At 37.9% G+C, this 14,484-nt stretch overlaps 1 protein-coding gene across 1 annotated transcript in view; it reads left to right on the forward strand.

Moving 5' to 3' along the window:
* LOC307010817 (transmembrane protein 150A) overlaps nucleotides 1–14,484 on the forward strand; it is a 33,258-nt gene that overhangs the window by 7,535 nt on the left and 11,239 nt on the right. The window contains exons 4-6 of the mRNA XM_079635832.1: nucleotides 114–200; nucleotides 7,474–7,541; nucleotides 12,700–12,827. Of these exons, the coding sequence (XP_079491958.1) occupies nucleotides 114–200; nucleotides 7,474–7,541; nucleotides 12,700–12,827 (283 nt within the window). The remainder of the gene's footprint in view (nucleotides 1–113; nucleotides 201–7,473; nucleotides 7,542–12,699; nucleotides 12,828–14,484) is intronic.

The following is a 14,484-nucleotide window of genomic DNA, read 5'->3' on the forward strand; positions in this document are numbered from 1 at the left end:
AGTGAGCAAGATCTTAAAGTAGACTCCCTCAACCCTGGGGGACTCAGTTATACTGTAACTCCATAATGTATATGTTTTTGTATTTATATGTGGGGGTCTGTGTATGCTTGCAGGATGTATAACCAGTCATGTGAGGTGGATCTGCCAATGCAGAGGGGACAGACCCTATGCTGTACTCTGGACAACGTTCCTCTCATAAGGTCTGTATGAAGCAACAGTAAGAAAAACACTGACAATGGGTAACAGGGATGTAGTAGATTTAGCCTTAATTAAGATTTAGTGACATCATATCTTTTGTAGTTTTGTTTAATATTTTTTTCATGCAATAACAGAATTGCTTGAGCTTTACAAATGGAGGAGACACTACAGTTTGTGGAACATTGAGAAAATGGCTATTATGGAGATGATTTACATGCCATGCTGAATGACTCCTTTTCATGCTGTAGAAAGGGTCCAAATGATGTAACTTCTTCAGGGTTACAATGTGCACAATATATGGAACACTGCTAAACATTAAAGCTACACTGTGTAACTTTTTTAGTTTATTCTTAGCTAAAAACACTTAGTTCTTTCAAAAATATATGTGCTCATTAATGTATATTTACTTTGTTCAAGTAATAAAGTATTCTCGTGAGTGTATAATATGCCATTGAAAATACATACGGGTGAGGGGTTCAAATGTCGGTCGCCATGTTGCCCCTTCATCTTGAAAGTACAATAGCCAAAGAGGGACATACCCGTTAATTCAAGCTTTGCCTTTCGCGTCTCCGCAATTCACTGGCACCGGCCCTGTTTTTATTGTTTCCTTTCCCTCTACCTCTACCTCTCCCTCGCACCTCCGTCACATCAACTGATCTCTTCTCACGGAGAAAATGATATAGCCTACAATGTAAACTTTGCCTTACGCTAGTGATGTCGTACAATATACAGAATAACGATAGCACTGATAAAAGTTACTTTACTAAGATTAGCTTGCATTCGTCTGGGAACCTGATAGCTGATGTTAGCAATGAAATGGTAAAAAAATTACGAAAACATACAACTATTATTCATTTTACATAGATGTCATAACCAATATGTTAACTGACAAATTAAATTACTGCAAATTATAATAGTTTTCTAAAGTAACCTTATCACTTGAAGGAATACTAATGGACGAGGTCGAACTGGAAGCCATGTTAATCTTGGACTACATTGGCCACCGTAGGAGTTAAAACGAAATCGGAATTGAGAGGAACAGAAACTAATATTCACTGGATGGTCATATACATTTTCACCGCTAGATGGGGGTAAAAATCACACAGTGTAGCTTTAACATCTTTTTTTTTTTTGGTCGAGAACGTCAAGAATTCAACAACAAAATCACCATTAAAGTACAGACAATTGATGTTTAAAGTGCCCCTATTATGCTATTTTAAAGTACATTTTCTCATAACATACATTGCGCATCACCTTATTTATCAGACTGAATCTTCGAACAAATCGTTTTTAGACTCTCTTAACCCCGCCTCTCTGCTCTGATTGGTCAGATGGCCCAGTCAAAGTGGATGGCCCAGTCAAAGTGGATTCGCAGTGCAGAAAACAGCATCTTCTCGACATGTTGACAACATGAACCAAACTCTTCCAGGTCTCAGCTACAACTAGTGTTTTAGGGTGGGGCAAAGTTGATGTTGTTCACATGCAGCCAATGAAAATCATAGGCTGGTATTATGCAAATTTGTTACAAACCTACGTAGGTTCGAGCAGGAAGTGAGACGAGAATTGCTGACGACTCGTTTCGGCAGTTCAGAATTTATTCTTTCTTCGAGGAGACAATAACTTTATTTGTCTAGGCTTTGATCTTTTAAAACTTTTTTTTAGTTTTGTTTGAAAACTTTGCAGACCTTTTACATCCATAAACAGCTATATTACACACTGCGAAAAAGCGTAATTGGGCCCTTTAAAACAAGTGATTTTCACATTTTATTTCAGTTAACATGAATGAATATGTTTTTTTTAATGGTTTTAAAACTCCGTCGTGGTTCACTGCTGATATGAACACAATCGTATTAAAACGCGGAAGTGAACCAAAGGTTCAAAAATAAAAAATTTAAGTGAGGTGAGCAACACTCAACATTTTGCCGCCTTCTCCTTCGTCGTTGTTACTAAGCAACAGGGGTAAACAGCTGCTGCTTTGATGATGCAAACACACTGCTGCTCGGACCCAAATAATACAGTGGTAACCCAATCCAGTGGGGCAGGGGGAGCAGTCAAACTCAGGTTCGGACCAGACAATTGATCCAAGTGTGAAAGCACCCTATTAATTCTCACTACCAAAAATATGAAATTTAATTAAAAAAAATCTCCAAAATGAACTCCAAATTGCACCTTATTCCTAGAAAGTGCCCCTTCTCAGCCTCCCTCCCTACCTGACGCAGGGGTCTGTGTCAGCACATTCTTCACTCAACAACCCCTTCCTTTCTTCTGCACACATCTCTTGTTTTTCTCTGGTGTGTCATTTCTCTTTTCCTCCATCTAAAGACTGAGACGAGGTCAGGGAGAAACAGGAATCTAGAAACATTGTTATGTGTGACCTACTCTGGACCTTTTAACAAGCAGTTTCAGTTAAAGGGATATTTCACCCAAAGATGAAAATTCTGTCATTATTTACTCACCCTTAAGTTGTTCCAAACCTGTATAAATTTATTTCTGCTGCTGAACACAAAGGAATACATTCAAAAGACAACTGAAAACTCATCTCTTCCGTGAGCACTTGACATAATTATTATTATTTTTTTTAATCCTTTTTTTTGGGCTTATGCTACTCTGAGCAATGCCTGAACTTTGTATTTTGAGCACTTCTTGCGTTATTTTTGCCTCTTCACGATGACTCGCTTGCTGTAGTCCTCAGTTGTAAGTCGCTTTGGATAAAAGCGTCTGCTAAATGACTAAATGTAAGCTATTTTGAAGAATGTTTGTAACTAAACATTTGTGGGGCACCATTGACTTCCATAGTATTTTTTTCATATTATGGAAGGAAATGGTGCCCCACAACTGTTTGGTTCCTGACATTCTTTCAAAATATCTTCTTTAGTTTATTTCTTCTGTTCAGCAGAAGAAAGAAATTCACACAGGTTTGGAACAACTTTAGGGTGAGTAAATGGTGACAGAATTTTCATTTTTGGGTGAACTATCCCTTTAAAGGGGTGGTAAAGTATGATTTCACTTTTCTAACTTTAGTTAGTGTGTAATGTTGCTGTTTGAGCATAAACAACATCTGCAAAGTTACAACGCTCAAAGTTCAAAGCAAAGGAAGATATTTGCTTTTAAAGAAAAAGACTACAACAAACGGCTGGTAGGGACTACATGACATTCTTCCCGGGTTAGTGACATGTTAGTTAAGCCCCGTCCCCGGGAACACGCAGTCCATGTTAAAGGGCGCCTATTATGGAATTTTGAAATGTACCTTTCATGTAGTGTGTAACATAGATCTAAGTGAACAAAAACATCCTGCAAAGTTTGAAATATGAAAGTGCACCGTATATAAAGTTATTGTCTTTCAAAAGTAAGAGTCGACTCTGAGTCATTTTTATGAATCGTTAGAAGACCGAAGCTTTTTCTCTGACTAGATGACGTCAACTTGTCAAGTTATTTGAATACGATACGCCCACTTATTGCGCTCCAAGGCCAGCAGGGAAACATCATGGCGACGAGACGCTGTGTTCTGAAGTGCGGCTCAAACTCAACTTTTTTCATCTGCCCAAGGAGGAGCATTTGAAGACTAAGTGGCTACAATTCATATATACAACTATACCACAGAAGTATAGTCCGAGCCTTGTGCTTTGTTCGCGCCATTTTGAAGACGATTGCTTTACCAACTTAAATGCAATCAAACTTGGATTCGCGAGCCGCTGATATTGAAGGAAGGTTCAGTTCCAAGTGTATTTGCATCAGCTTCCTCCTCCGTATCACAACCTGTAAGTGTTATTAATAATTGTTGCTTTTATGTTTTATGGAGCATGCTTAATAATTATTTAGTTTGTTGTGTAAGCACCGTTTAGCTTCTAGGTCTTCAATGGCAATTGTATTGAGATATGTGAAGTGTTTGTCGTTGTTTTCGGAGTTGTCTTAAAGAATAGAATAATACCTCGTAGTAACGTAACAGTTTTTTTTTTTTTTTTTTGTAAAAACGTTATGTTTATGCATCGGGCTAACGCAAACAAAGACTGATTGTGCTTTTACAATATGAACTCTGGGCTATGCTCGCTAAATTCTTTATCTTATTTTTAGTTTTTTACTACAAACTACAAAGCAGTGGACTATAATCATTATTATAACACAATTTAATTGATAAAAGCATCATTGTACTCCGTGTTAAACAATAAGTATTATCTCTGTAAACACTGCTGGGTCATCTGACCAATCGCAGATTAGCGTCGCGCAAAGGAGGGGTTTGGAAAAACGAGTCGTTGAACGAATCATTTGGGAGTCGGTGAGCAAATCAGGTAAAAATAAATGCATATTATACGAAAACAAAAGTGTTTTTTGTCATTGCATGCACGTAAAACTGTTGTTGGGGACTCCCTAAACAACATTAGGAACATTTTAAATGTCATAATAGGTGCCCTTTAAGAAGAGGAAGAGTTGTTGTATTAGAGTACATTTGTGAGTCAGCTCAAACTTTAGCATCCGTCTTTTCACATGCAATAGAAAGTCACACTGTGTGCATCTCACAACAGTTCCTACACGAGCGATTTATACATTACCATGACAGAATATAGTCTCTCCATCTTTGTCTGACTCCGTTTTAACATTAAAGACAGAACAGTTTCTGTCATTTTAGTGTGTCTGCGTGAGGTAATCGCAGCTGCTAACACACAGGAGCTCTTGAAACCCCGCCCTCTGCAGCAGCTCATTTGCATTTAAAGGGCCAGGCACAAAAAGGTGCGTTTTTCTCAAACCCTCAAAAAGTGACAACTTTAACATGCTATGTAAAAATATCTGTGGGGTATTTTGAGCTAAAACTTCACACACACTCTCTGGGGACATCAGAGATTTATTTTACATCTTGTGAAAATGGCATTTTACCACCCCTTTAAAAGCTATTTTTCTTGCTGAGACAAAAACTCTTCAGGAACTGACACTTGTCCACCACACAAAGGAATTTCCCAAATTACTGAGGAAAAAACAAAACCATACTGACAGAAATGGCAAGAACATTGAGATGGTTTAGCAGCATTTATTTGACTTCTCTAGGCATTTTCTCATCAAAGGGAAATCTGACAATGCATGTATTGTGGATTCTGGAAAAACTTGTGGGATCTTTGACCCGAGCTGTTCAGTAGACCGTCTGTCTCTGTTGCCTTCAGAGCTGTGTGGTTTATGGAGTATGAGAACTTGAGTTATATATGCGAAATGTCTTTGGGTGTGTCCATGATCTGTATTTCCACTACCAGCAGTGTGAGTGTTTTTATGTGTGTTTGCGTGTGGGTTTATTTTGACTGCTACCCAGCATAGTCTGCGGTTCTTAGCCTAAAGGTATCTGAAGTGGGTGAAAGGTCAAATCCACACTCACAAACCTTGGAACAGCATACTTCTTTTTTAGCTTATCATTATAGAGCTTAACACCTCAGTGATGTATTTATAGAAAGCATTGCTATATGTAATCCAGTCGAGGCTCATTTGGCCGAAAATTGGTTTAGGGTAGCTGAGTTTGCTTCAGGGAATTTGTAGAAATTAAGGGCCATATTTACTAAACAGGGAAAATTAGCGTGAGAGCGCAATCCCATAAAAGTGCTGATGGGAGTGGAAAGTTCTGCGCGTGATCTACTGACGACGTGCAAATTAAAGATCACAGACGGATCATTTGCATAATGACCAACACAATCTACCAAGAGCAGCGTGAATTTGCGTCTGGTTTAAGACATGCTTTTTGGGGCGTTAAATAAGGCACACATACCAGTAAATTGACTAGTGCAAACTGTTTACTGTGATTTTGTCAAGTGAGACATGTTCCTGGATTAACATATTTTGTTGATCCTGGAACAACATTCGTGTAAGAAAATTTAGTCTTAACCCTACTCCTACACCTAAACCCAACTCTACCCATAAGTTATCACTAAACTCAGAGGGAAATGGTGAATAACACTGATGCAGAAGCACCTAACTCAAATCTGATTGGTTGATTTGAATGTTGTTTCAGGATAATAATAAAAAGTTGATCCAGGGACATGTTGCACTTGGTGAAATCACATTTACCAGTGCAAACCTTAGTAAATCCTCTTGCATGATTCATTTAAATGCTCTCCTCCTATATAAATGTTGCATTTGAAAGGGAAACTCTTACAAATGCATATGCAATAAGGACAGCCGCAAAAATAACCGTGTCCACACCTTTCAGCGCTAACTTTTCACTGCATGTCTTTAGTAAACCCTGACAGTAGTTGACCGTTTTTAAAACCCTAAAAAGTTTTTTTTTTTTGTTCAGCTTTTCAGGAGAACATTGCATTTTGTCTTTTAGTTGGTTTATAGTATTTCTGTCATAATTAACCCACTCTCACATTGTTCCAAAACATTGTTACTTTCTTTCTTCTATGTAACAAAACAATATTCTGAAGACTCTTAACCCAGGTCTTTTTCCATACAATGATAATCCATAGTACCCTGACAGTCAAGCTAAAAAATATATTGCTTATATTTTAGTATGTTCTCAATCTTCACACTGAGCTTTTGTATGGTTTCAAAAGACTTGAAATAAAGTGCACATGTCATATGTATCACTTTTATGAGACTATTATAATTGGGGTTTTTTGTCATTTTTTCACCATGAATTGTTTGTTTATAAAAGACCAGTGTGAAGATTCTTCAATCTACCCACAGAAGAAAGAAAGTCATGCAGGTTTAGAAAGGCATAAGGGTGATTACATAATGACAGAATTTACATTTGAAGTATCCCTTTAAGACATTTAATCCAATGAGATGTTGGAAAGTTGGTTGCCAGCCATTCTCAGAACTTTTAGCTTGACTTTAAATTGAAGTTTGTTTACTCCATACTGTATATTTAGAGCTGCATCTTCTTTTGAAAGCTTCATACCACAGTGACATGTTATATAAAGCTGAAATGGTCTTCAGTAAAGATTACCTACAGTATGCGTTAAGGAGGAAGATTTCCTTTCATGGTGAGGCGCTTGCACAGTCTTTCATCAGTGGAGGCCCTATCTTTGCTTATCTTTTGTCATTTCCCAAACAGTGTGACAGCTGTGGGAGAATAGCCGAGGGTCCTCAAGCCTTTTTCTAGCTCCATCCCTCTTTTTCCCAATAATCCACAGCTGCCAGTGTGCTCCCAAGAGCCAGAGTGTCCTATTTTAGTCAACTGCCAATGGGAGTTCATCCCTCAGGACCCTTTGCTTTGGAATGAGCATGTATGTATGTGTGTTTATTCATGTGGTGAGAACCCTGGGCATCTAACCTCTGTTCTGATGTTCTGATCTGCAGTAAATGTGGCACACTTCCTCCAGAGAGCTGCTTCTTCAGTCTCATCTGCAGCACCGGATCCTTTATGGGTGAGTTTTCAATGTGCATCTGCCACTTACACTACTGTTCAAAAGTTTAAAACAGTTAAAACACTGAAAACAGTTGCGCTGCTTAACATTTTATGTGGAAACTGTTGTGCATTTTATCCGGAATCTTTGATCAATAGGAAGTTAAAGAACAGCATTTGTTTGAAATAGAAATACTTTGTAACATTGCGAATGTCTTTACTGTCAATTTGAGCATTCTTGCTATATAAATGATTAATTTCTTGAAAAAAAACGTACTGACCCCAAACTTTTAAACATTTAAATTGTGTCGGGCTGGTTTGGATGCTCAAAATTAGAGAGCAGGAAAATCAACCTGCAGATCGGTTACTTACTGTATAGTTTTCTCTGCATTTTAAGCTAGGATAGGAGAAAGTTAAAATTTGCAAATTGCTCGCATCACCTTTTAGCATCAACTTCCCTTTTTTCCTCTCATTTATTACAACATTCCTGAACTTCATTTTGATTTTGGAATTTCAAATCAATCTGTAGTTCCCTCCCCAGTAAATGATTCCCATCTGTAGCACAATGATTCACTGTCTGGGTTGCAATCAGCTCAGGAAACCACAGGCTTAGCGTTTGCGTATGTGGAATATCACTGCCACTGGTTGACGAACTATTCAAGGCCAACTATCTTTAACAATACGGATGTGTTTATGTTCACTGATGTCAGATTTTTTTGTGGAAGACATTATCGTCTAAAAGCTGACGACACACACTGCTCATTCTCTAAACTTGCCCGGAAAAGCTTTGAGTGTCATTTTGATATTTCACAACTCAAAAAAGCTGGGTGGGTGGATGTGTGTGTGTTCAAGCATTTATAAAACTGAACGGTCAATGCAGTCACTGCACATTACCAAACATTGTCATCAGACACCAAGTGAGTTGCTGAGGATGAATCATCTTCAGAAATTATCCGAATTGAATTTGAATCACATCACAGCAAAAACAATGACCAGAGGGCTAGTTTAAAACAGATAAACAAGAACAGAAATCCCCTTAAAATACAAATGTTAATATCTAACATTTTGATATTTGAGCTGTATCGAATTACAAAGCATCTTGTTTTTTTAAAAGAACTGCTGAGTCATATCCATAAGTCTTGCTCGTGGTGCTCCCCGGACATAAATTCAGCTGTATTGTGAACAATGCTGAACTCCTTGCAGATACTGTCGGTTACAGCCGAGTGCAAACTATACAGCAGGTCTGTGAAAAGAGAGAATCATCGGTTGAGCGTGACCTCTGACCTGAGCGTCTGGGGCTGGTGGCGGTGTCCATGCTGAGAGCTGAAGGGCTGTATTGTTGTGTTCAATCCTCCACCCTGTGTAACTATAAGTGAGAGCGTTCTCCTGCTGGGAGTCTCTGCCTGTTTGCACAAGGAAATTTTCGTTGTTCGGCCAACAATACAAGAAAGTTGCGTTTTGAATTCTGTTTTGAAAATGCGTCTTACATAACACCACTATCAAACAAAAACTCCCCGCATGCTACGTGATTTATTGCATCACTGTGCCAGGATAAGAGGATCTTAATGCAGTTGTTTACTCTAAAACGTTTATAAAACGCAATGCACACCTGCCAAAAAATTGCATGCCGACTGTTCGATCAAGGGTGACAATCAGTTCCCCAGGGCTGCATTGTTTTCTCGTGGCTTATATAATTCTCAGTATTCCCGAATCTGAGCTCTTTTTGAAGTCAGCATTGCACTAGAGGAAACATCTCTCAGCAGTGTAGCGCTCTAACAGAAGGGAAACAGGGTGGAGAGAGTTCACAGCAGGAACTGACCGAAGCTAGTTTAGGCTCCCTAGGACCTTGTGACAGGGCAGTTGTTTACTTTTATCTCCTGTTTCTTGTTCTCTTGAGGGAATGCTACACCAAAGTGAAAACCCGTGATCCATAAATACACAGGTGTTGTCTCGCTAATGTGTTTGGGCTGCAGTATTTCCGCCACATTTCACCCCTTACAAACTGGAACCTTCTCTGTGAATACACAGAAATTAGGGGAGATTGCGTGACAGAGATACTGTGTGAGCGCTGGCTTTGAGTCCTCATACAATATTCCTCACAAGCTACAGTACTTTTCACATCTCACTGCACATCAAGGGGTTTTCCATGGACTCTTGGCGAACGAGTCTCTTTTAAATCAGCATTGTTATTGTAAACTAAAACTATTAACAATGGTTGTTGTTAACTGAAAAAAAAAAAAAAAAAAAATAGTTGAAAAGCTTATGAAAATGAAATACTAATATAAAAAAAAAATTCTTGCACATTTTTAGGCTAAACATTGCCATTAATGTAGAGTGAGTTTGATTGGGGTTGAACATAGCTTTGTTTGTCTGTTAAGTGTGGTGGTAGTTACACATCAGAAATAATAATTGCACATGTCCGACGGACACCATGTGTTTCTGAGTCTTGTTTTCTGCATTCTGAGGCCAAGAGCCAGGAAACCGTGCTTACAAACACACCTACACACAAACATATACACAGATAGGCAGTTGGAAAGACCATTTTCTGACCATTTGTGGGCTTTCGTTACGCCCTGCGTTTAGGGAATCTGGGTTTGTCCTGAGCACAAGAAGTTAAAGTCAGCAGTAAGCGGTTATTTTTAGCTATTTGCAGATTGCTGCATACGCTGAAGTCCCATTGTTTCCTGTGCCCGTATCAACTGAGGGCCCATTCATGAGGGAAATGGCAACAGTAGATGTTTGGGAAGGAAGACTGCAGCTAACAGTGTAGTCTAATGCAGTTAACAACTATTATGGTCCACATTTTCTGTTGCTGTTGTGCCGTTTCAGCTGGATTTTATCAAACCGAGTTAATTCCCTTCATCTGCAGACATGTCGTTTGTTTTTCCATGCTCGTAACTTCTCCTGCAACATGCTGTATCGAACATCTTAAATTAGTTGCTACCACAAAAGTTACATAAAGCCTCTTATATGTCAAATTTGTTTTTTGTTGAAAAGACCAGCATGGATGGTTACACAGCATTTTTGTGTTTTGGAAGCTGGTCTTTAGTGGGCTCTTGATCTAGCTTAACCAGCAAGGCTTTCTTGATCAACCACCTCCTCCATGCTGGTTGACCTGCATCATCAGCTACTGGTCAGCAACATGGCTACAGTGGTTCAAAAGCAAGACCAGCACTAACCAGCTTGAAAATTCATGCTGGTCCTTCCTGCAGCGTTTCTTTAGGTAGATGTGTCACGATAGCCGTAATAATGTTGACTCAGAAGTACATCCAGGAACATTCTCGTTGGTGGATTGGGCTGAGAAAGGAGGGGTGGTTTATTGTCTGTCCTCTCCCCCCAACACTTTGCCACTCTAACAGGCCACATCTGCCCCAGTCAGTTTTCATTAAGCATTAACCCAGCAGTAAAACAGTTGAGCAGATTGCAGCAGCTTGATTTATGTTAGAGATCTCATCATGAAGCCCCTCTTTTATTCACTCGCTTCTCATCTTTCCACGTTGCCTGCCTCTTTAGACTTTCTAGAAAAACAATGGATTTTCTTGACCAAAAAATGATACTGAACTGGTTGTTTTGTCAAAGTGAGTCTGACTAGTTTGGAGATGAGTAAAGAGACTATTCTGCTTCTGTCTCGTTTAAGTCACACTAACATAGTAATGTACTGTATGTCATCAAGACCTATTTGTACAAACATCTGATAAAACAACATAAAAAGAGCAAATGAACTCATTTCAGAACTTCAAATAAAATACATTTTTATTTTAAAATATGTAGGTATGGGGCAAGTACAAAAAAGTTTGGGGGCAAGTACAATTTTTTTTGTTAAAGAAGTTAATACTTTTATTGAGCAAGGACATAGTCAATTGATAATACAATAAGTTTATAATGTTACAAAATATTGCCATTTCAAAAAAAATGCTGTTCTTTTAAACTTCCGGTTCATCAAAGAAACACTGAATCACAGTTTTGACAAAAATATTAAGCAGCAGAACTGTTTTTACCATTGAAAAATAATAAGAAATGTTTCTTGTGCACCAAATCAGCTTATGAGCAGAATGATTTCTGAAGGATCATGTAAAAACTCAAAATTCAGCTTTGCTTCGCAGGAATAAATTACATTTTAAAATATATATTTAAATACAAAACCATTACTTTGTCATATAATTATAATTTATAATAATATTTCACAATATTACTCACAATATTTTACTGTATTTTAGATCAATTAAATGCAGCCTTTGTGAGCATAAGATACAAATGAAAAGAAATAAAAGTTGTAATATATTCTAATATATTTTGGCTAGATAGACTGCAGCATCACAGTGATCCTATAAGAGGACAAGCGGTTTAAAGAATAGATTAATACATTTTTTTTTGTCATTATTTTGCTGTATTTTTGTCATTATGATAATTTGACTACCGTACTTGGCTGTTTTTATGTGTCTCTCTGTGAAAATGCATACTGTGTCATAAATATGTGAGGATGCATCATTATGTTGTTGTTTTAATTTTGGTGGCTTATGAAATTAATATTTGACATGTGTCACTACTTAGAGTAAAAAATAGATTTACCTCATAGATATCATACCTCAGTGGAAGATTTTCACTGCATGAAAATGTGAAGATGAGGGCAAGTCACAACATACTTTTTTTTTTTTTAGATCGTTTTACATTGCGTACATCACTTACCGTACATCAGTGAGGGGCTGGCTATCTTCTTACATTTACATATACATGTAAAATACTGAAGTTCCTGATAGTTACCTTTTACTCACCAAGGCCATTTTTACTCTCATTTGGCACTTATTGAGTGTATAACATGTAGAACTTGAATGAACTTTGGTGTCTGCCAAATGTGAACAAATATGAACTCGTATACTTTAGAAATCTTAACCGTTAGAAAAACCACTGCTAAATGTTTCTATAACATTCAACAGGGAACATCTTAGTGACTGTTGCACGTTTTTATTTTAAGACTACATTGTTAAAGCCTGCTAAGCTTTTGCAATTAAGAAATAAAAACATTCGAGTTTATGTAATTTGTATTAAAAAAAAAAATCATATTCTGTCTTTAAATACATTTTTTTAATTTCTGCTTGACAATTGTTTGTAATGCAATCTTTTAATGGTGGTATTTCTTTATAAAATAACATTTTTTCTCTCACTCTGTCTCCAACTCTCAGTGATGGTGATTGTGTTCTTACGTTATGCCCTTGTGATTGAGAAGCACCAGAACTGTGTGTTAAATACAGCAAGTCTCTCCACTGGATGGATCTGTGCTGCAGGACTCATCATGGTCGGCAACTTCCAGGTACAGATTACATAAACCGTACTATCTTACTCGTCTGTAACAAACTGCCCCACAGCAGCCCAGTTTTCTTCAGGGTCGGTTTAAACGTGACAGCAGAAGAGGACATATTTTAAGGTCATAAGAAACATAAATTCAGTCCAGTGTGTCCAAACCTTGGGGCTTGCTTATGTTTGTGTTTGTGAGTGCATCTTAGCTTGCAATTGAGTGTATGTGTATATATTAGACTGTTTGGATACGTTTTTTTGTTTTGTTTCAGCCATGTATGAGTGATACTTTACTCCTGTTCTACCTCGGATCCACCTTCACAGTGTTTAGATGAAAGGCAGACTCTATATAAACTCTCTCATGTGGAGCCACAAGCTCCTTCGAGCCCTGCGAAACCAACATCCTTTACCTTTATTCATGAATCGGTGTGAGCCCTTGGCGACAGGGTCTTTGCAGGTTGATATGTTTGGACGTTTGGCTGAGTGCCCAGACTGCTAGCGATGTGGGGAGGTCGGCCAATGGGGGCATCACAGGTTTTTATGGGCTGGTTGCCATAGAGAAAGAGGGGGAAGCAAACCTTTCTCCTGATAATATAAGCACCCAAATCTTAACTATGTACTCCATCAGAAGCAGTGTGTGTGTGTGTGTGTGTGTGTGCAGGAGACAGCACAGGTTTAGACTTGTTTGTCCATCCCTCACTGAAGCAGTCTGTAGTGATGTCTTATAAACTTTCATAGGCAGCAGGTGTTATAAAATAGGCATGGACCTTCGTCATTGCAGCATTATGAACTTAACTCATCTTATCAGCAATTTTGTTATTCACTTAGTTATTTTGGTTCTGCTCCCCTTGCATATTTGAAATGTTTTGAAAATCAAGCAAAGCTACTCCCTTGCATTTCTTCAAGCTTAGTCAGCTAGCTGGCCATGGAAACATTTTTGTTTGTTACATCCTGAGGACTGAATTAGGGTTAGTTTGATTACCTAAAAATTAAAATTGTGTCATCATTTACTCACCCTCGTGTCGATCTTACCCCATAATACTTTTTTTCCAGTGTAAGCGAATGACACTGGAATCCTCGCACATTGTTACAAATGGCTGCATACACTTTTACTTTAAAAATAAGGTGAATATGATTTAATTTGGACATTTATTTACATATAAACATTGATCAACGCACATACAGTACATACATCAAATACGATAAATGGAAGCTCAAACTTGCTTGATGCAGAAAACTCATTGGTTCTTGTGGAAGCTCAAATATGCCTAACAGCTCGATTTATATGGATTACTTTTACATCCTTTTATGAACTTTTTGATGCATCAAAGATTTGGTTGTGTGTACAATATATAGAGGGACATCTCTCAGGTTTGATAAAAAAATATCTTAATTTGTGTTTCAAAGATGAAAGAAAGTTTTATTGGTTTGTGTAACTGATGACTTAAATGAATAGTTTCATGTTGCAATTTTGTTAATCTTGATTTCTCACAACTTGTGTGCTTTTTCTGGGCAAGATGGAGTGAACTGCGTCGCTAAAAGAGTCTCACGAACGTGCACATTGTGCAGCCGTGGTCAAGAATTTCACTTAATAATACATTACATTTCGGTTTGTTTTTTACCAAACCCTATCCAAACCCCCATAACACTTGGAATATACGACACGTGTCACA

This window comes from Phoxinus phoxinus, assembly GCF_949152265.1.
Source record: "Phoxinus phoxinus genome assembly, chromosome: 14".
Lineage (NCBI taxonomy): Eukaryota > Metazoa > Chordata > Actinopteri > Cypriniformes > Leuciscidae > Phoxinus > Phoxinus phoxinus.